Here is a 20,710-nt window from a genome sequence, read left to right on the forward strand (position 1 = left end):
ACAGCACCCCTGGAGATAGGAGGGGAGAGGCTGTGCTGCCTAGGCAGCGGTGCCACCTGCAAGCTGACCCATGTCTCCCACAGAGATGGCACTGACGCCAGGAGGTCCCTGCACCTGCCCACAGAAGTGGAAACTTCCAGCCTCACATATTGGAATGGCACTAGGGTAGGGGTGCTGTGGCCCCACCAGCCTGCAAGGATTTGGGGGACATTGTGACACCTGTCAGCCATGGGGAGGGATAGTGAGGAAGGAAAGAGAGATGAGTGCTCCAAGATGGGGAATGGGGGCATGATTGCTGCCAGATGGGGAGAGAGGGCTGAAGGGTGCATGAGAACAGGCTGGAGCACCTCTCCTAAACCCCTTTGGCACTGCAGCCTCCCACTCCACAGATCACATTTGGCCTCTGCTCCTGCTGTGACTCTGGGCACCAGGAGAGCTCAGGAAACCTCTGACTGGTGTGGTAGGACCATGACCATGGGTGGACAAAGCAGCTAGGCTCCTGGGAAGGAGGTGTTTGCACCCAGGTGTAGATAGCTAGAAGACGCTGCAGCATCTCAGAGATTGCAGAGGAGAAAGAGCAGCCCCTTGGTGACCCACCTGGGGTTGCAGGGCCCCTCCTCCTCTTTTCCCATCTCCTGAACTCCTGTTGAGCACGCAGAGGAGATGCATAAAAAGTGAGAGAGATCCTATGAAGGGTGTTTGAATGCACGAGTTTCATCCATGGAAATCCATCCCTTAAGGATCAAGTCTGCAACTCCACAGCTGGCAGCTCCTCTCCAAAGCTCAGATCCTGAGGCAGGGGTGTGGGTTGCAGCCACATTCTGGCTCTGACACGGGATGCTGGGTGTGGAATGCTGGATTCAGGTTCTGGCTGCAGGATTTGGGCTGCAGGGCTGCAGTGTGAGGCCACACGCAGCTGGGAGCGAGGGTGCTAGTGAGCAACCTGGCTCCTTGTGTAGAGCAGCCACGCGTAGGTTCTGGGAGAGTGTGGGAGGACCTGAGCACTAGCCAGTTTCACTGCTGCCTTCCCCTTCCTGCTGTGGGAGCCCTCTCTCTGGCTTACCACACTTACAAAACGAAAGCAGTGTTGGTGCATGACTGCACTCCCCTCATGCAGCCCACCATGCTGGTGAGACTGCTGCAGTGGAGCCTGGACAGACACACCTGGGGCTCCACCCCATCACTGCCCCGCCTCTGCCCCATCCCTGCCGAGGATTTCCCTAACCAGGCAGCAGCCCTTAGGGACAGAGCAGAGGGATCTGTGGAGAGACAGGTAAGGGATGCTTCCCAAGTTGGTTGGAACACTGCGAGGTCAGCCCCCGGATGGTGTGTAGGGCTGTGGAGCTGGAAAGGATTCTCAGTGGGATGTGGGAAGGGCTGTGCTGTCGCTGCACTTGGGTGCTGCGCTGCACCCCTGCCAAGCTCCCCAAAACAGGGTGCAGTGCCAAGGCCTCGAGGTGCAGGAACTGGAAGGCATTCAGGGAGCAGGGCAGGGTGCTGGAGAGCAGGCACACATCCCAGCACGTGGGAAGCCCATTGGGATGGAGAGGGGAGGGAAGAGAGGCCTCGGCGAGAGGCCAAGCAAGGGGTGGCCCCTGGCGCACTCGTCATGCATTACTGGAAACATCTGGCCTGGGATGTGGGGGAGTGCACTAGCTGCACACATGTGTGCACAATCCCATGGGTATGGGGAAACATACACACACATATGTATTTATTGGTACATATGTATCAGTACATGTACCCACACCTGTGTACATGCATGCTGACGTGTGCCAAGTACCCATACATGTGTACGTGTGTGCCCATACATGCACAGACACACATAGGCATGAATGCCTGTAGATACTCTTGGCCATGTGTGTGCATACAGATGTAAACATGTACAACTGCATTTGAACACACCCCTAACCACATAGGGATGTGTACAGATTTGCATGCATATATGTGTGTGTACAGATTTGCATGCATATATGTGTGTGTACATGTGCCAGCAAGCACGCTTGCTGCAGCATGCACAGCATGGACATGCACACACAGCTGTGTGACACGCATGTGTGCAACAGACACCCACACAACGCACACATGCACAACTGACAGAGTGACTTCACACATCTTGGCTGGAGCCTGCGGCCATCCCGCTGCCCGGGGTTGCCATGGCACTGTGCCCTGGCAGTGTGTGCACGCTGCGTGTGGCGGTTCCCCTGCGTGTGAAAACGCTTGTGGCAGGGATGTATGTGTGTGGGGATGCGTGTATGCCCAGAGGGAGCCTCTGTGTGACCGTACCTCCCGTGTACGTTCACATGCACCACATGCCTGTGCAAGCCTGCATATGCCCCTCCACGTCCACATGCCTGTGGGATACCGATGGCTATGTGTGCCAAGTATGCCATGTGCGTGCCCAAGTGCGCCAAGTCGCCAAGTGCGGAGTGTGCCCGTGCATGTCCATGAGTGCAGCACGCCCGTGTGCGTGCCGTGTGTAGCCGTGTGCCCACGCGTGTGTGTGTGTGCCATACGTAGCCCGTTTGCCGCCGTACCGCGTGCGCTCTCGCCCTCCGCGGTGCCCGCGGTGCCCCCGGTGCGGCGAGGCGCGGTGCTGCGAGGCGGGGCGCTGGGGAGCACGGCGAAGCGGAGGAGGGCGGAGCACGGCGGCGGGGGCGAGAGGCGGCGCCAGCCCCCACCGACCTCCAAACTTTCATTAACTCGGCAGCACCGGCGGCGGCGGTTCCGGGCCTGGTGAAACACCGGCACTGACACCGACACCGGGCTGGGCGCGGAGGAGCGGCGCCCCCGCGGGCCCACCGGCGCGGCGGGAGGGGCCGGGCGTCGGCATGGGCACGGTAAGGGGCGCGCACCTCCGCCGGCACCGGGTGCCCGGCCCGTCCAGCAGCCGTAGCAGCGGTGGGAATGGGACAGGAGGAGGAGTGGGTGGGTTTCCGAATAGGGATGAGAAGGGGACGAAGGCGCCGAGGGCCTCCGGAGCGGCGGGGTCGGGGACATCGGTGGCGGCACCGGGAGCGGCCACCCGCCAGGATGGTGTCGGGAGCGGAAGAGCGGGATAACGGGATGCGGGGCGGTCCCGCATCTGTTGCTCTCGCGGCGCGGCGGCGCGGTGCCGGCGGAGCGCGGGGGCGCGGCGCGCAGTGCGGGACCACCGCCGCCGCTCCCGGGAAGGGCGCCGGGCACCGGGGCGGCCCGTCTCGGTGACGGGCCGGGGGGGTTGGCGGTAATTTTCCACGGGCATGTGCCGGGGCGGGGCGGCGGAGCAGCCACCACGTGGCGGCTGATGTAACCGGGCCCCCCCGCCACCACCGTACTGCACCGGGCGGCGGCGGCGGCGGCGGGGGGGAGCCGCACGGCGGGCGCTGCCCGCGGGGCCGTCGCCGGAGCCGCCCTCGCGGGGCGGGAGGGGAGCATGGCGGCGGCAGGCCGGCCCGCTTCCCGCCTTCCGCGGGCACCGGGGAACCCAGGTTGCGGTGGGCCCGGCGGATGCTGCGGAAGACATGGCCTCGCAGGTGGCAGCGGCTGCACCGGTGCGTCGGGCCGCCCTCCCGCCGGGCGAGGAGGGACAGGGGCTCCATCCTTCGGTCGGACATCCGTGGCCTTCTGCTGGGTGCCGTGTGCTGCGTCCCCGCGCCGAGGTGTGACATGCTGTACTGGAGCCCCTGTGGGTACCCGGTTGTCCCCATTTCCAGGGTGCCTGCCACCCGTGCCGGCTCTAGGTACGAGCGGCGCTGCCCTCTGGTCTGTCGTGGCATCCTGCAGCTGTGGGAGAGCCACCCCGTGGCACCAGTGCTTTGCATCCTCCTCCCTGCTGGGCTGTCCCAGGGGATGATGCAGCCTCGGGCATCCTTGCATTCGTCCCATTGCCACACCACCGCTGGCTTCCCGCTCGGTCCTTGTCAGGCTGGGAGCCAGTGCCAGCGGCACCAACGATGCTCCTGGAGGCTTATCAGCACCTGGCAGACCCCGAGGGGAGTGGCAGCCGTCCGGCCCCTTGGGCACTCCCCCGTCCAGGGCACGGGATTAGTTCCCGGTGTGAATTCAGGGCCGCAGGAGGGTGGGTAGCTTTTGGCTGGCTGGCGGTAGGTGGGTCATGGGGAGGAGGTCTGCCCACTGAGCCTGCACCTCCCACCTTTGAGAGGTCCCTGTGCCAGGCGAGGAGCCAGGTTTGTGGCAGTGATGACATCTCAGCTCCCCTGGAAATGCAGGCGCTGCTGAGGAGGGCATTGGCAGTGGGGTGCAGCATCTGCGGTATCTGCCAGCGGCAGCCTGTCTGTGCTGGAGGGGCTGGGGGCTCACGCCACAGCCCCTGGATTCCTGCCCCTTATCTACACCGCCCATGCTCCTTCCTTATGTCTTAAGGTTTCTGCTGATTGCTTCAGAGTCATGGCAGCCTGGGGATAGGCCCTGGGGTGTTTGACTGCTGCTGGTGGTGGTCGAGGATCCTCAGTGTGGGTCAGGGGTCCTTCTTCAGCCAACAAGGGTACTGAGCACTGGTGTGGGATCTGCAAACACCAGTGCTTGTTGCACAGACAATCAAACTGATGTTTTGCAAGAGCGTCTGTCCCTTCCAGTGAGGTCAGGCCTCGGTGTTCCTCTGGGGCCTCCGGCAGCCCCAGGCTGGGGCGGGGTGAGGGCCGGGGAGACAGATGCCTGTGCCCGTGCACTGTCCAGCAGCACCTGGCACCCGGCAGAGCCCAGCGGCTCGGCCCCCCTGCGCTGCACGTGCATGCGATGCACCGGGGCAGAAGGCAATCGTTTCCCATCTGTGTCCTGCGCGGCAGCTGAGCCCTGCACTGGCCCCGCTCTGCGCCCAGTCCCGGCGCTGCCGTGCGCTGCAGCCACTTCAGCTTCATCTCTCGCTGGGGGAGAACTCAAGGGGCCCCCGCTCCTGCCCGCGGCCCCTGACGCCCACCTGCCGGGGGGCCAGCAGCCAGCTGTCCGCAAGGTCGTCTGTCCACACCGGGTAAATCTTTAACTGCTTCTTGGGAAACACCTGGGAGCCGCCGCTCGTGTGGGTGCCAGGGGGTTCAGAGACGCTGCAGGGGCTGGGAGCCAGCAGAAAGAGACCCCGCCACCAACGCACCCAGCCCCAGGCACTGCGTCCTCCACCAGGAGTCCTGCTACCCAGTGGGCAGGTAGCGACTTGCCTGGCACAGCCTCCCGGTTCCTGGAGGGAGGGGGAGGCCTGGAGTGGGGATGTGCCCACCCCACCAGTCACATCTCTCTTGGTGTCTTCTCCCCTCTGCCCAGCTTGCTCTGCCGGTGGATTGAAGGACCCTAGTGCTGGTGGCGCAGCCAGCGTGACAGAGAGCGGGCAGGCACGGGACCCTGCACTGGGCAGCCGGCACCGGGCTCCAGCCTCCAGGAATGGCCGATAAGTGCAGCGAGGGGCTGCTGGTAAGTGCAGGGGTGTGGGGAGCGGGCTGGTGTGCACCACTGTCTCGGGGACTGGAGAGCCTGGCGCAGGGAGCAAGACACTGGGGCTGTTGAAGGACTGTGTGTGCCCTCCTGGGTTCTCCAGTTGAGGTTGTGGCACCATGGTGCTCTCCCAGCATGATGATTTTTGGGCTGATGCTCACTCTCCATGAGCCTGCTGCCTGTGGGGCTCTTCGGGTGTGGTGTCTCATTGTGCCTGGAGATGCTATCGCCTGTTTTCAGGCGCTCTGCCCTGCCTTATCACCCACCCCAGTTCTGCAGGCAGGAGATTCTACAGCCTGCTGTCAGCAAAGGGTGCAGGTGTTCCTCCAAACTAGGTGCCCCCAAAAGGGCACATTGTGGGTGCTTCTCCTTGCCTTCACCCAGTGGGATCTCTGAGGATGGTGCCATGGCAGAGGAAGGTTTCTCTGGGCACCGGTGTAGTGCCTGACCTTCCATCCTCATGAGCGGTGTGTTGCAGGGTGCTGTGAGCTGCCGTGCACTTGCCTGTGCCAGGGGTGGATTTGGTGTTCTGGGCAGATGTGGGATGTGCCCACTGCATGTCTCTGTTGGAAGGCTGCAATGGTCCCATGCTTGTGGCAGCTCAGGTTCCTGTGACAGGATGCTGTGCTGCCTTGGGCAGGTGAGCCCCCAGGCTAGGCTTGGCTGTTTCCCTTTTTCCCAAAGGATAGGAGCTGAATGCTGAGATTGACATGGTCACCGGGCCCTCCCCTTCCCGGGGGGCTTCCTGAAATAGCTGCACACTCCAGCTGGAGGGCTGGGAGCCAGGGTTTGCCTGGGAAGCCAAGAGCCGGGGGAGCGGCATGCTCCAGCAAGTGCTTCCAGCATGCACACAGTTCCTGTGTCTGTGTGTCCCAGCATGGCCCCGCTGGCTGTGCCTGCAGCAGGGAGCCCAGTGCCCATCCTGCCCCCAACAGAGAAGGGGTTGGGGCAGCTGGTGGGATAGGAAGGCAGATTTCTTCTGGAGAAGCCCTGGGCTGGTAACAGGGAAGTGCTGAGGATATATCTGGGCACAGTTAGGGGTCTGTCACGGGGACACACTTCTGCACATGGCGCTTGCCATGGCTTCATGCTGTTGGTGTTTTCTTGCTATGACCAGAGCAGTCAGCATCGCGCTGGGGTGAGGGCTGAGCCCGACACCCATGTCAGGAGATAGACATTGGAGTGCCCACCCACTCCCCATAAATCTTTAACCCGCTTCTCAGAAGTACCTGACCAGCCCACCCCAGGGCCAGGGTGTTACATGCAACAGGGCCTGACACGTGCTGTGTTGGCCGCCCTGGCTCTCAGACCTCTTCCTGGGCTTCCCCTGGTTGCAGGGTGCAAGGATACCACTGCACAGGGCATTGCTGCTATGGGGTGTGTGGGGAGAAGGGTAGGTTCCTGTGAGAGCATCCCTGCTCCTGAAGCATCCCCATTCCTGCATCCTGTGAGCACCAGGAGGAGCTGCAGTGGGCCAGGTTCTGACCACTGAGCTGCCTGAGTTCTTGGGAAAGGAACATAATCTCCTTGGCCTGCCTCCAGGGCCCTGCCAGTAACCTCGTACAGTTTGGTCCCTGCCTGTCCTCTCACCCCGGCCTGCAAGTGCAGCTCCCACCCCCACCACCCCCAGCCCAGCCGGGCTCTCACCATGCAACCCCTGCCCAGCATTGTGTGCAGTGCCTGAGGCTGGACGAGTTTTCAGTGCCTGCTGTGCCTCACCTGGGGAGGGACAAGGGGTGATGGAGGCAGCAGGTGGGTGATGTGCAGCTGTGCCTCAGTTTCCCCACCTGTCACCTGGAGAGCAAGGGTGATGTGTACTGCTTTTGCTGGATCTGTGGTTTTGGGTGCCTCTGGGAAGCTCTGAATGCTTACTCCAGAACATGAGGCATTTGGGAGGGGCTGTGCCCACCCTACTTCTCCCAAGCCCTTCTCCCGCAGAAATGCCCTGACTGCAGATACCCAGTGGAGTGTGGGGCAGCTCCAGGGGTTGGATCAGTCCCTGTGTAGCTGGGCAGAGGGGCTCCCTGTGAGCCACAGTGGAGGGTCTGATTGCCTCCCCCTCCCAGGCCTTTAAGGACGTTTTGTTTTGTTGTCCTTGGGGTGCTTTGTTCAGACTCCAACACTGCCAGTGGCTCCTGACTCCCGGGGCTGCCTTGCTGGCACGGCCAGACAGCCTTTGGCTGCAGCTTGCCCAGCTCAGGTAGGTTCCTGCTGTTACCCAAGACCACCCTGACTACACACTGGGGTGCTGCTCCCACTGCTCTGCTGGGGGGGAAGGGCTGGGGGGTCCCTGCCTGTTCCAGACACCCCCAGCGGCGCGGTGCCACTGACCAGCGGCAGGAGCTGCGGAAGTGGCTTTTGGCTGTGGGAGCCCTTCCCGGAATACCAAGGGGCAGGGATGGGGGGGCTGGCGGGGGATTTTTCTGCCTGAACGCCCCGGGAGAATCATGTCTGCCCTGGTAGAATGGGGCCGGAGAAAGGCAGCCCTGTCGGGAAGCACTCAGCTAGGCGATAGTGGCACCGGGACAGGTCCCTGGGCATCGCTCCTACCCCAGTCACCCTGCAGCCGTGGCAGGGGGCTGGAAGACCTGTGGACCACCCCCCAGGCACCTATCATCCCTGTCTCTCTAGTTCAGCACCACGAGCCAGCCAGGCTGGGGACCAGAATGCCAGGGTAGGTGAGGGTCCTTTGTTTCTAGCAGTGTGCCTCCGTGCAGCTGGCAGCCCCTCTGTCTGCTGGCTGGGCTGCCAGGAAAGCAGCACTTTGCTCCCACTGGGCAAGCCTGGCAAAGGGTCTGGCATCCCCAGGACAGGGCGGTGGGTCCTGCTGTGATGTGCTCAGGCTCTCTAAGGGGCAGGGGATGCATCATGTCCAGGGCAAAACATGGTGCGGGCACACAGTTAGCCCAGGCAAAGTGTTGCTGCTGAACTTGGTCATGGAGGGATGCCTACAAGGGGCCCACACACCTTTCAAGGTGTCTGGCACAGAGCTGCCTGCTGCATGTAGGGCAGGACTGGACTGGGGTCACTGGGGCTGGCACAGCATGAGGTGGCTCTTGGCTTGCACGGCTTGGGGGGCACGGTTGAGTGCTGCCATCGCATGGGTGGGACATATCCCAAGCTACTGGGTGACTGGTGCAGGAGGGGACAGGAAGAAGCACTGGGTGCTGGCATGTGGTAGGCGGAGTGCCCACCCCGCACACGTGTGCTGTTCACGTGTGCGCCCTCGGCCGCTGCTGCCCGGACCCCAGATGGTCGCCCGAAAGCGCCGCCCGTCCCCCCGCCCTCGGTGCACCATCATGCGTCGCTGGCGCCTTGGCCACACTCCCTAGCCGGGACGCAGGGCTGGGAGCAGCTGGGGCACCCCGAGCCTGGCTACAGGGCACCCTCTGCCCGGCCTCCCATGGGACGCACCACCCCACCAGGGTCCCACCTCGTGCTGGCAAAGGGGTGAGCAGGGAGGCTGTGGGGTGCCTGGGCAGGGAAGGGGTCGTGGCATTGCCCTCCTGCTAGCCAGATGGTCCCCCTCGGGGCAGTGACCTTGTGAGGGTTGCCATGGAGGCCCGTGATGTCACCAACAGTATGACGTTGAGTGAAGTAGCATGGCACCAGGCTGGGGGTGTGCCAGCAGAAAGGCTTGTCCCTGTGTCCCCAAGCAGGGCCATGCCCTGTTCATGCAGCCCTTGGATGCCCAGGGTTGGGATTGGGCATGCAGGGCCAAGCTGCTGTGTGGATGATGGGCATAGGGGCGGGAATGCATGCGTGGGGCTCGGGATGTTGAGGCATGGAAATAGGGGGCTCTGAGGGAATGTCATCTTCTGCTATGCTCCGAGAGCAGCTCCTGGCCCCGACCAGACGGACAGCGGTGCCCGCAGGGAGGGCAGTGCTGCCCACTGGAGCGTGCAGGGCTGTGAGCAGCTGGACCCCGCTAATGAGGCCTCATTAAGTGGGACAGGGCTGAGCCTGCTGTGCAGCCTGCTCTGCCTTGCCCTGCCTACACGAGCCAGGGAGGGCACCTGGCTCGTGGGGGTACAGCTCGTGGGGGGCAGCAGAGCCCTGCAGTGCCTGCGGGGCGGGCCAGGCAGGCATGGTGCCAGGGCAGGTGGCATGGTGGGGTGCCGGTGCTGCATCAGGGCGGGCAACAGGGGGCCGAGCCTGGCTGGGAGGCAAGTGGGGAGCAGTGCCAAGCGCTGGAGGCAGTGGGCGGGGGAAGGCGGGAGGGCGGGTGGCTGCTGCTGCGCCGGAGCCCGAGGTGCCAATGAAGCTGGGGACTCACGGAGCCGTCCAGCCTGGGCCCCCGGATGGCAGCTGCGAGCAGCCAGGCCCCCTCGGACCCTCTCAGCAGGTCAGTGGGCAGGTGAGAGCAGGGTCTGGGGGGCAGAGCGGGGGGCGGACCAAGTGGAGTGGTGGCCGTGCCAGTGCTGTCCCCCCACCACTCATGGGTCTCCACAACCCTTTGTACTGTCTTTGGGGTGGTGGCTCTGCAGGGGGGAGCTGAAGCTGTAGATTTGTGCCATGGCATGCTGGAGAGGTACTCCCAAGCCCTACAGCCTTTGATGTGGGGTGCTCCAGGGAGGGATGGGAGAGTATGGCACCATGGCCTCAGTTGTGTTGGGAGCAAGAAGAGATTGCCTGACAGTTGTGTGTTTGTTATCCCTGGAATCTATGGATTTTGCAGAAAGAGTGCACGGCACCTGGGTTGCAACTCAGTGCTGCAGGGGCAGAGCATAGCAAAGATCCTCCTTGTCCCCCCCCCCTCCCCTCTTCCCTTTCATCAGTGAGCGATGTCAAAGTTTGCCCCGTTTCCCCCATGGCACCCCAGGGCAGTACTGGTGGCTCACAGAGCATGCTCAGGACTGTCCCTGGGGCTGGACAGCCTTCTGCAATGAGGGGTGGTGAAGGCAGTGTAATACTCCTGGGAGGTCCTGCGGTTTGGGTGTGCCCCTCATCACTGCGTTACCCCAGCCCTGGGACTGTCCCCAGCACCGTGCCAGATGCCTTTTCTCCTACAACATGTCTCTGCTGCACTGGGACAGGGGCAAACATGGGGCTGAGCAGCAAAGAGAGAGGGTATGGGGAGTTAGGATGTGCTGGTGAGGCTGGCAGAGTCAGGATGCGCAGGGCACAGCTACCTCAGATGCAGGAATGACACTTGTGGATTCATTACCCCATGTACCAGGACCAAGGAGTGCAGGGCCTGATTATAGGGCCCCCAGTACCCAGCATCAGTTGACAGTCAGTGAGGACACCCCCTCTCTAAGTGATGCCATCCCTCGGGACTCCCACCTCAGGCCAGGGTTCATCTGCCTCCAATGTCCTGCACCCCACTTTCTTGCCCTGGAAGATCCTCTATTGTGGCAGATGATGTAATTAGCCTATTTTTCTATCTTCTAGCAGCCCCTGCCTAAAACAGCCATGAGTTTGTTGCCATTGCCATGGCAATGAGCAATGACATCAGGCTGATGACATCAGGGGTACTGGTACCCTCTGCTGGTATTGCAGGAGCAGCCCTGACAGCCCTCGAGTCGAGGCTGCAGGGCACCCTCTGGAGAAATTGGGGGTCCCTCACTGGTTCATGGGGGCTGGATAAGGTTTGTGCCTCACAGAGGGCTGAGCTGGCATATCCCCATGTGGACAGTTTGAATGGGGAAAAAAGAGGGGTGGGTTCATGCTGGAGATGCCTCCCTTGAAGACATCCCTTTCCAGTATCGACCCTGCCACCATCACAAGCTTACCAGCCATAAATCAGGGCCCCTTAGGGAAGTGGGGCGCATCCGGGCACCCCAGCCAAGCTGCCATTGTGTGAGTCGATGCTGCTTAGCATGAGAAAGACCTTGGTGCCAGGCAGGGTGATGGATGATGCCTGCTTTGCTGGGCTGGGGAAGTTTTGGCTGTGATGTATGGGGGGTTCCCTGGGGAAGGGGGAAGAAGGATGCCCTGAGCACCCCAAACGTCCCCTTTTGGGATGTTTTGGACATTCCCTTTTGGAACTTCCCTTCTGAAGACATTTGGGGTGTCCGTGGCATCCTTCCTTCTCCCTGATGTTATCACCGAAGCCAGGCATCCTTTGAAGCTGCATGCACAGAAAATCTGGGGCCTGGGAGCGGGACCTGGTCCCTCCCGAGACTGCACTGTTGCTGGGTGGCAGCTCTCCCTTTGCATTCCAGCTCTGTCCCCTTCCCACAGCATGGAAAGGGGGGATGTTTCATCTTCCCAGATGTCTGGGTTCTTTCTGTCCATCTCCTTTTTTACCATGTGGGGTTGGGAGGGTGGTTAATGAGTGTAAAGGACAGGATGACCTTCCTAGATTTGGGGAGGGGGGGTTGTAGTGAGCTGATGGGTGAGCATGCAAGTGTTTGCGCACGTGTGCTCGCTTGTGCATGCATGGACACACATGTGGCTGCCCCCTTATTGGGGACAAGTGCACCAAAGCCCAGTGCTGCAGGAAAGGAGGAGGGAGCAGCACAGGCCTGGCAGTTTCATTGCACTGGTGCCAAGCAAGTCAAATTTGGGGTGCTCCATGAGGCTTGGGAGTGAAGCCAGAGTCACCTGAGCAGAGCGATGGCTTGGAACAGGGATGAGGTTCCCTGTGGGCACCAGGGCTCCTGGCTGAGCCGGGGCCAGGTAGTGTATCTGGTGGCCTCACCAGACCCTTGGTCAGGCAGGCTGGAGCATTGCCCCCACTCCTGCTGGCTGTGCTGTTCATTAGGAGCCTCGTTAGTGCGAGCAGCTTAATCAGAGGCTTCCCGATTGGATCAGTCTGCTTGAGTGGGCAGTGTGCCCTGGCATGGGGACACTGCCAGTGTCCTGTCCTCCACTTTGGGGACCTCTGACTCCTGCTCTTGCACAGCACCCCACAGTAATAACCTCTACTGGGAGGGAGGTCCCCCAGCACCTGGAGCTGCTGCGAGCTTGTTTCTGATGGCCCCTTGGCTCACAGAGTCAGGTGGGGACACTCCGGTTCCCCGGCTGGGCACGGCAGCGTATTGCCCCTACATCCCTGCCCCGAGTGCCCTCCGATCCCCCCGGCCCCTGTGCTGCAGCCCCCCCGCAGCCCGCGGCGCGTGCGGGCCCCGCTCGCAGCAGATGGCTTTGTTTGGCAGCGCGGTGCCGGAGTCGCTGGGCATCACGTCCCGGCTGTGCCGCCCTAATCAAATGACACGGTTAGGTGCACCGCGCCTGCTGCCCGCGCCCCGCTGGCGTGAGCAGATCCAAAGTGACGGCTCCCGTTTGTGGCCCGCTCATGCCAGCCTCAGCCATTGTGGGGGCAGCTGCGGGAGAGGCAGGAGGTGGGCATGGGCGCTGGGGTGTCCATGGTGCTGAGACCAGCGCTGTGGAGTTCCAGCAGGCTCCTAGGGCTGCTGCCCCCAGTGCTGCTCCTGTAGGAGCATGGGTGCTGTGGGACTACGGACTGGCAACCAGTACTCTCGCCCCATGCACCCATCCATCACCTGGCCTCAGGTGGGGAGGGCTCGGGGCACCCCTGCATTGCAAAATGCCATCTACCCTCAGCCTAACCTGCCAGAGCTTCACGGCATCCATGCAGGACATTAGTACGACCCCAGGGCTGTGCTGGGACAGAGCCATGGAGTGATGGGTGCCATCCCTGCTGGGGTGACAGGCACTCATCTCCTTTGTTGTTGTCCTTCTTGGTGTGAGCTCACATTGTGTGGCAGTCTGCACAAAGCGCCCTTTCTTGCCCCCTTCTTCCCCCTGACCCCCAGTCCCCTGCAGTGAGAGACAACTGGGCACTGGGGCTGTCCACCCGAGGGACCCAACTGCGTGGGACCCTCTGTGAGCTGCCCCAAGCATGGTGCCCTTGCTTAGTGCTGAGCTGGCAGCAGGACCCTGGCTGAAGCAGGGTGCTTTTTCCGGGGGGTACCCAGGCCCCTGCCAGCTCTAGTCACTGCACCTCAGTTCCCATCGTGAGGGGCTTCTGCTTCAACCCGGGGGTCCCGCAATTTCCCCCCAAGTCGTGGGCAGTGGCCACCCAGCAGGACCTCTCTGACTGGGCGCAGGGAGGGGGGCACGAGAACAGAGGCCCTTTGTGCTCTGGCGCCTGGACCTGCTTTGTATGAGTTGCAGGCTCTCCCTTTGCTGCAGCCGGGCTCTGGGCAGAGCCATTCATTGGGGGGGGGCCGACACCGCTGCCCTCCCCCTCCTTGGCACTGCCTGTGCGTGGCGGGCGGCGGGGACAGGCAGGGGGGTGGGATGGGGAAGGATGCCGGGGACCTCCCAGCCCCGCTCGGCAGCTGTCACCCTTCCAATGGGGCCAGCAGGGGGGTCCCCAATTGACACATCCCATGGCATCTCTCCACAGAATGGCGCCGTGCCCGGGGAGCAGGGCAAGCAGGAGAAGAGCGTCAAGCGCGGCAACTGGGGCAACCAGATCGAGTTTGTGCTGACCAGCGTGGGCTATGCCGTGGGCCTGGGCAACGTCTGGCGCTTCCCATACCTCTGCTACCGCAATGGGGGAGGTGGGTGTCGGGGCCAGGGAAGTGGGGTTCCTCTGGGCAGGTGTGGGGGTGCACACCCCAGCCCCGCACGGTATTTCTTGGGCTGGTGCAGGGCATGGGAAGCACAGCCGTGCCTGGGGTTAGTGCTCACTCATCCTCTGCTTCACCAGGTGCCTTCATGTTCCCCTACTTCATCATGCTCGTGTTCTGCGGCATCCCCCTCTTCTTCATGGAGCTCTCCTTTGGGCAGTTTGCCAGCCAGGGTTGCCTTGGCGTCTGGAGGGTCAGCCCCATGTTCAAAGGTAAGGAATTGCCTGTCCGTACTGGTACAGGCCAGCATGGGACACCTGCTGTCACAGTGCCCGGCAGCTGGTGTGACCCTCACACACCATGGGGTGCATGCACACCTCTGGCACATCAGATGGCCCAGTGCAGGCACCTGCAGCTTGTGTAGACCTGCACACACATGCCCTGCGCATAGATCGCGGTCTGCATTGCGCTGGTCCCCTGTGCACATGCCCTCCCTGGCTACGCTGCCCTGCACAGCCTGCCTGGCATCCCTTGCACGCATTACACGTGCCCCTGCACACGCATCGCATCTCCTGCGCAAACCCCAGCCCTGCGCTGGCTTCCACTGCAGGCATTACACACACATCCCTGCATACGCCACACGTGTCCCCAGCACATCACTCTTGCAGAGGCCACTCGGGTCCCCTGAACACACTGTGGCATGTCCATGCTTCTGCAGTCGTCTCCCTGGACCATAGGTAGCAGGTGGTGTTGCCACATGCTTGCCCTGCTATGGCTGGACCCTACTCCAGGTGCATCTCCTGGCTTACCAGTGTTCTCCCGTGCTGCTGGCTCCCCTGCCCCACACCTGCAGGCTGCCTGCCAGGTGACACACTCACAGCGTCATGTCTGAGTGCAAGCAGCCCATGCACACACTCTTGTGTGCCCTGCACAGTGGCATGCTGAGCCTGGGGTGCACTTCCCTGTGCTCATGTGGCCGGTCACATGCCACCAGATAACTGCAGGCCTAAAGTCACTGTAGCCAGGAGTGACCCCCACCCTGTTGTTCTCTCGGGCTGCAGACCCCAAGGGTTTGCCTGCAGCCTGTATGCATTGCCATGTGTCCCAGGGAACCCTCAGCACCACTAGGATCGTTTGAAGGTAGAGGATCCCATGCACAGTGCTCCTCACACCTGTGGCGCTGAGCCAGGCGCTGAGCTGCAGCATGGCTGCAAGGCTACTGACAGCATCGCATGCAGCCCACTCTTCCCGTGCCACAACCCCTGGTGCTGTGCACCGTGCCCGTGCCGCCGCATCCTGCCGCTCACCCCTCCCCGGTGCTGTTCCCAGGCGTGGGCTACGGGATGATGGTGGTGTCCACATACATCGGGATCTACTACAACGTGGTGATCTGTATTGCCTTCTACTACTTCTTTGTGTCCATGACGCGCGTGCTGCCCTGGACGTACTGCAGCAACCCCTGGAACACGCCCGACTGCGTGGGGGTGCTGGACGGGAACCTCTCCAGCCGTGCTGCCCTCAACATCACCCAGCTCCTCAACACCACCCAGAAGCGCACCAGCCCCAGCGAGGAGTACTGGAGGTACCAGGGCCTGGGATCAGGGATGGGGGAGGTGGTGATGGCTGGGCCCCACTGACGCTGCTGCCCCCTCCCCGTACAGGAGGTATGTGCTGAACCTGTCGGATGACATCGGGAACCTGGGCGAGGTTCGGCTGCCCCTCCTGGGCTGCCTTGGTGTCTCCTGGGTCGTTGTCTTCCTCTGCCTCATCAAGGGCGTGAAATCCTCGGGGAAGGTACCCGTGTGTTCCCTCTCCAGGCCCCTCCCTGGGGGTGTGGGCATGCCTTCAGGACAGATGGCCATGTCCCCTCTAGGCGTAGCCCCACCCCTACTGGAAATGAACCTCCTGTTGTGGACAGGTTCCCAATCCCTTCTTGGCACAGCTCCTCCTCTTTTAGCATTGTCCCTGCCCTCTATGTGCTCCTCCCACTCTGGGAAAGGCCACATCCCTGTGACCTGGCTGCGTCCCTTCTGGACACAGCTCCTCCCATATGGCCATGGTCTCACCTCCTTCAGGATAGTCCCTTCTCCTCTCCTCCTGGTCTGTCTCTCCACACTCTGGGCCATAACCCAAGTCCACAGCTACACCTTAGCCATACCTGCCTGTGTCCCCACCCCTGCCCCCATCCCCCCTCACTGAGGTGCTGCCCCACAGGTGGTGTATTTCACGGCCACCTTCCCCTACGTGGTGCTCACCATCCTCTTTGTGCGCGGCATCACGCTGGAGGGGGCCGTCACTGGCATCATGTACTACCTGACACCCCAGTGGGACAAGATCCTCAATGCCAAGGTGAGCAGGGACAAAGGGTGGCAGGCAGCCAGGGCTGAGCGGGGCTGGGGGCACAGCACTGACCATCCCACTGCCACAGGTGTGGGGTGACGCAGCCTCACAGATCTTCTACTCGCTGGGCTGTGCCTGGGGCGGGCTCATCACCATGGCTTCCTACAACAAATTCAACAACAACTGCTACCGGTGAGTGCCCAACCACAGTTCCCCCAGCCCTGCCACTGCCCTCGTGTCCACTGCCGGCCCTGACTCCTCTTCCCATAGGGACAGCATCATCATCAGCATCACCAACTGTGCTACCAGCGTCTATGCTGGCTTCGTCATCTTCTCCATCCTGGGCTTCATGGCCAACCACCTGGGCGTGGATGTCTCCAAGGTGGCTGACCACGGGCCAGGCCTGGCCTTCGTTGCCTACCCTGAGGCCCTCACCTTGCTCCCGATCTCGCCACTGTGGTCCATTCTCTTCTTCTTTATGCTCATCCTCCTGGGGCTGGGTACACAGGTAGGTCATAGTGGGGCCAGCATGTTCAGATGGGGTGGTGTGGTGGGGCCAAGGTGCTGACATTCTGTCCCCTCTGCCCCCTATGTAGTTCTGCCTGCTGGAGACTCTGGTCACGGCCATTGTGGATGAGGTGGGCAATGAGTGGATCATCCGCAAAAAGACCTTCGTAACACTGGGAGTGGCTGTGGCTGGCTTCCTGCTGGGCGTCCCGCTCACCACACAGGTAGGTGACCGTGGGACTGTTGCCACGGGGTGCCATCGCCATGGCTGCTTTCAGCAGCCACGTCCACTTTGTTGCCACTGTGATGGTAGTGACAGCCAGGACTGGTCTTTTCACACCAACACTGGGGACGGTACCCAGAATTAAGTGTCTCCATGCTGACTCTGGCATGAGGCATTGCCGTGCCAGCTGCGGTGGTGGTGTCCGAGCTGCGTGTTGCCGGCACAGTCAGCATGGTTTGCTGGTGCCCTGCCAGCAGCAGTGGTACTGCAGGGGCAGCTGTGCCAATGTGTTTGTCTTCCAGGCGGGCATCTACTGGCTCCTGCTGATGGACAACTACGCCGCCAGCTTCTCCCTGGTGGTCATCTCCTGCATCATGTGTGTGGCCATCATGTACATCTATGGTAGGTGCAGCTGTCTGCAGCCAATCAGATGGTAGGGCTGATCCAGCCAGCCAATGGGAAAGGGTTTGCCCCAACAGCTGGCCACACAGCAGTTTGCTCTGTGTTACGTGGGGGAGGCTGTTGCCCAATCAGGAGCTTCAGCCGCAGGAGACTCCGCGATGGTGCTGGTGTCACTCGTGCACCTGGGTCGGGGAGGGAACAGGCGAGAGGCAGGATCGTAGCAAAGGCAAAGAAGGCTTTATTCAAAAGAACCGCATGGTTTTTATAGAGTGGTACAATAGATTTTATTCTGTTTGCTAACAGAAACATCTTTCTCACACGCTGTCTTTGAGAGGAACTGAAAAATAAAGTAGAAAAACAGCACCTGCAAATTGTTTATAGTCAACAAGTTATCACATCTTTTCAGCTCCCTAAAATTTCTCACAAGCTGCTGTGAGAAACGCTTGCCATTTTTCTCTCTCTGTCCCATGGCATCCACATGCTGGGGCTGGAGCTGGGTGGGCGTTGAGGGGGCTCAGGTCACCACCAGGGCTGATGGTCGCTTTTCTTCCCAGGACACCGCAACTACTTCAAGGACATTGAGATGATGCTGGGCTTTCCTCCCCCACTCTTCTTCCAGATCTGCTGGCGCTTCATCTCACCTGCCATCATATTTGTGAGCATCGCAACCAGGTGGCATTGGGCTATGGGAGGGGAGGGTGTGAGGAGCTCACCTGAACATGACACTCCCTGGAGAGGAGGGTGCAGGGCTCAGGAGACCAGCAATAGGGCAGAGCGGGGAAGTTGTGGGGGCACAGAGCAAGCTGGCTGCTCCCCACTGGCTGATCCTGCCTATCCCTTCCCAGTTCATCCTGGTCTTCACAGTGATCCAGTACCGGCCCATCTCCTACAATGAGTATGTCTACCCTACCTGGGCCATCAGCATCGGCTTCCTCATGGCACTCTCTTCCGTCATCTGCATTCCCATCTACGCCATCTACAAAGTGTGCCGTTCTGAGGGGGACACACTGCTTGAGGTGGGTGGCCAGGGGCTACACCCCTTTGTCTAAGTCCCACCTGGGGCTGCCATCAAGGCTGTCCCTGACCTCAGTGGAGCTGTCAGCAGTGGCTGTGTGCAGGCAGCATGCATAGGGCAGCACATGTTTGTGCACCCCTGGAAGCTGCTGGCATGTTGCTGCAGACCAGGGCAGGGGTACATGGTGGGTGCTAATTTTGTCTCCATCTTCTCCCTTTCTAGCGCTTGAAAAATGCTACCAAGGCAAGCAAGGACTGGGGCCCAGCTCTGCCAGAGCACCGCAGCGGGCGCTACGCCCCGGCATTCAGCCCTTCCACCGAGTCCCACCTGGAGGTGCAGCCCCTGCAGCCAGAGAAGGGCCAAAGTGAGGCAGCAGCTGCATCCCCCGTGCAGGGCAGCAATGGCTCAGCCCACAGCCAGGACTCCAGACTGTGACCCCTCACAATCCCTGCACCCCCTCTAACCCCTCTTGCACCTTCCGCTGGCGGAGCCTGGCTCCGGGCGCACCGGACCATGGGGGCTCTCAGCACCCATCCCCGAGACCCCCCCACCTCCTCGCCGGTTAACCCCTCCCGCCCCTGCCCCCGTGGCGTTTGTTAACCCTCGTGTTTACGGTAACCTTTGTGCTCGACGCTGGGACAAGAGAGGAGGGGGCACAGCCCCAGGAGGGCTGGGAGCCAGAGGCACTTTGCAGGAGCCTTGAAGCCTTGACCTGGGGGTACGTACAGGATGGGGGGGGTGGGATGCTCCCGGGCTCCCACCCCCCCTTCCCTAAGCCAGGCAGCCTGCCCTGCCATGGGGCACCCTCCTGACCTTCCCATAGGGTGGGACCAGGGTTGGGCATGCCAGTATTGCCTGCGGCCTGTGTGTGCACAAGGCCATCATGGGAGGGGTTGGCACTGCAGGGACCCCCAGCCTGGGTGCACACCCACTGTGGCTCAGAGCCTACTGGGTGGTCATACCCAGGGGTGCTGCCAGGCACGAGGCCAGCACAGGGAGATGGGGGCAAGCATGTTGCTTGCACCAGCAGGGGGATCTGATGGCACAAGACACAAGCACTTAGAGCACACGTGTGTACACGTGTGTGTTCCTCACAGACACAGCATGGGCACAGATGTGATGTACGTGGGCACGCACATATGCACCGTACGCCGGGGCATACGTGCAGGCAGTGAGCTGGGATGCTCCCCTCCATGCACCTCTCCACCCTGTGGCCCTGCTGGGGTCTGTGGGTGCCCTTCTGGGTGGCCAGGCATTGCCTACAAAGCTGGGCACAGCTACAAGCGGTGTGGGCACAGCCCAATGCCGCTGCCTGCCCCACAGTGGGGCAGGAAGCTGGGGGAGTACTTAAGCCTGGCCGGGGGGTAACCAGACAGGGATGAGGTCCAGCTCTCCCTGGCAGCCCCAGCACTGGCAGGGGAGGACCCTCCACGGTGCTAAGGGGGAGCAGGATGGACCGGCCTCCCCCAGCTGCTGCTTAGCAAGAGTTACCAGCGGAGACACGAAGGGCTGCACCAGCCCACTCGCTCCGAGCCATCTGGGGATGCTCAGTCCCCAGTCAGTATTAGTGGAACAGGATGCACTGGCAAAGGCCGGGCTGTTTTAAATCTGTCTTCCAGCTCCAGCCAAAGGGCTTGGAGCTCTTGATTTGGGGTGGATGGGATGAGACCCTTCCTACCCCGATTGCTCCCCTCCAGCCAGCACCCTGTGCTCCCTATGTTGCAGCCCCGAGGCTGGCACAGGGACACGGCACAGCTTGGCACGGTGGCGGGAGGCAGTTGGCGGCGAGCCCCAGCAGGATGTTCCAGCTCCCCGTCCCGAGCCCCCCCGTCGTGCCGCGGCGAGGGGCGCAGGTTCCCGCATGGTGCCCGTGCCCTGCCCCTCGAGTCACGCCGCTACTCTTCACCTCTAATTGTTAGCAATAACGCGCGCGTCCCTGGGCAGCGCTGCCTGTGCCAGTGTCCCTGGGCAGCGCTGCCTGTGCCAGTGTCTCTCCTGGTGTAGAGTTCTAAAGTATCCTAGATTTTAATGAGATTTATATTCCTCAAGCTGTGTCCTGCTGTGCCCTTCTTTGGGAACCATGTGGGGGGAGGGAGGGGTTGAAGAGTGGGGGACCACACTTAATGGGTGCAGCTCTTTTCCCCTCTGATGCCAGGTATTGGCACGCAACAGCCAGCTAGGTCTGGGGCATTCTTCTTTGTCCTACCTGGACGTACAAAACCATCTGGAGGTAAGGCAGAGGATGGAGGATGGGCTTATCCCTGCTGGGGGAAAGCATTGTCCCCAAATGGACAGGAGGGCAGCAAATATCCA

The 20,710-nt window shown here is 61.7% G+C and overlaps 1 protein-coding gene across 1 annotated transcript; it reads left to right on the forward strand.

The window, feature by feature from the left end:
• Positions 1-2,728: 2,728 nt before the first annotated feature.
• On the forward strand, positions 2,729-19,807 carry SLC6A9 (solute carrier family 6 member 9). The gene is made up of 14 exons (XM_084211186.1): positions 2,729-2,840; positions 5,257-5,403; positions 13,745-13,901; positions 14,051-14,182; positions 15,240-15,492; positions 15,572-15,704; positions 16,125-16,259; positions 16,339-16,442; positions 16,521-16,758; positions 16,847-16,981; positions 17,283-17,382; positions 17,937-18,037; positions 18,228-18,398; positions 18,620-19,807. Exons 2-14 carry the CDS (start codon positions 5,374-5,376, stop codon positions 18,830-18,832), a joined length of 1,902 nt encoding a protein of 633 aa, XP_084067312.1. The 5' UTR covers positions 2,729-2,840; positions 5,257-5,373; the 3' UTR covers positions 18,833-19,807.
• The last annotated feature ends 903 nt before the right edge of the window (positions 19,808-20,710 follow it).

Source organism: Fringilla coelebs (genome assembly GCF_963513975.1).
Source record: "Fringilla coelebs genome assembly, chromosome: 9".
Taxonomy (NCBI): Eukaryota; Metazoa; Chordata; class Aves; order Passeriformes; family Fringillidae; genus Fringilla; species Fringilla coelebs.

Excerpts from the sequence above, each read along its gene's own strand:
- SLC6A9 (XM_084211186.1), top strand. The coding sequence starts at position 5,374 with ATGGCCGATAAGTGCAGCGAGGGGCTGCTG. Across the intron at positions 15,493-15,571 it reads CCCAGCGAGGAGTACTGGAG|GAGGTATGTGCTGAACCTGT; the intron begins GTACCAGGGCCT and ends CTCCCCGTACAG. Across the intron at positions 18,399-18,619 it reads AGGGGGACACACTGCTTGAG|CGCTTGAAAAATGCTACCAA; the intron begins GTGGGTGGCCAG and ends CTCCCTTTCTAG.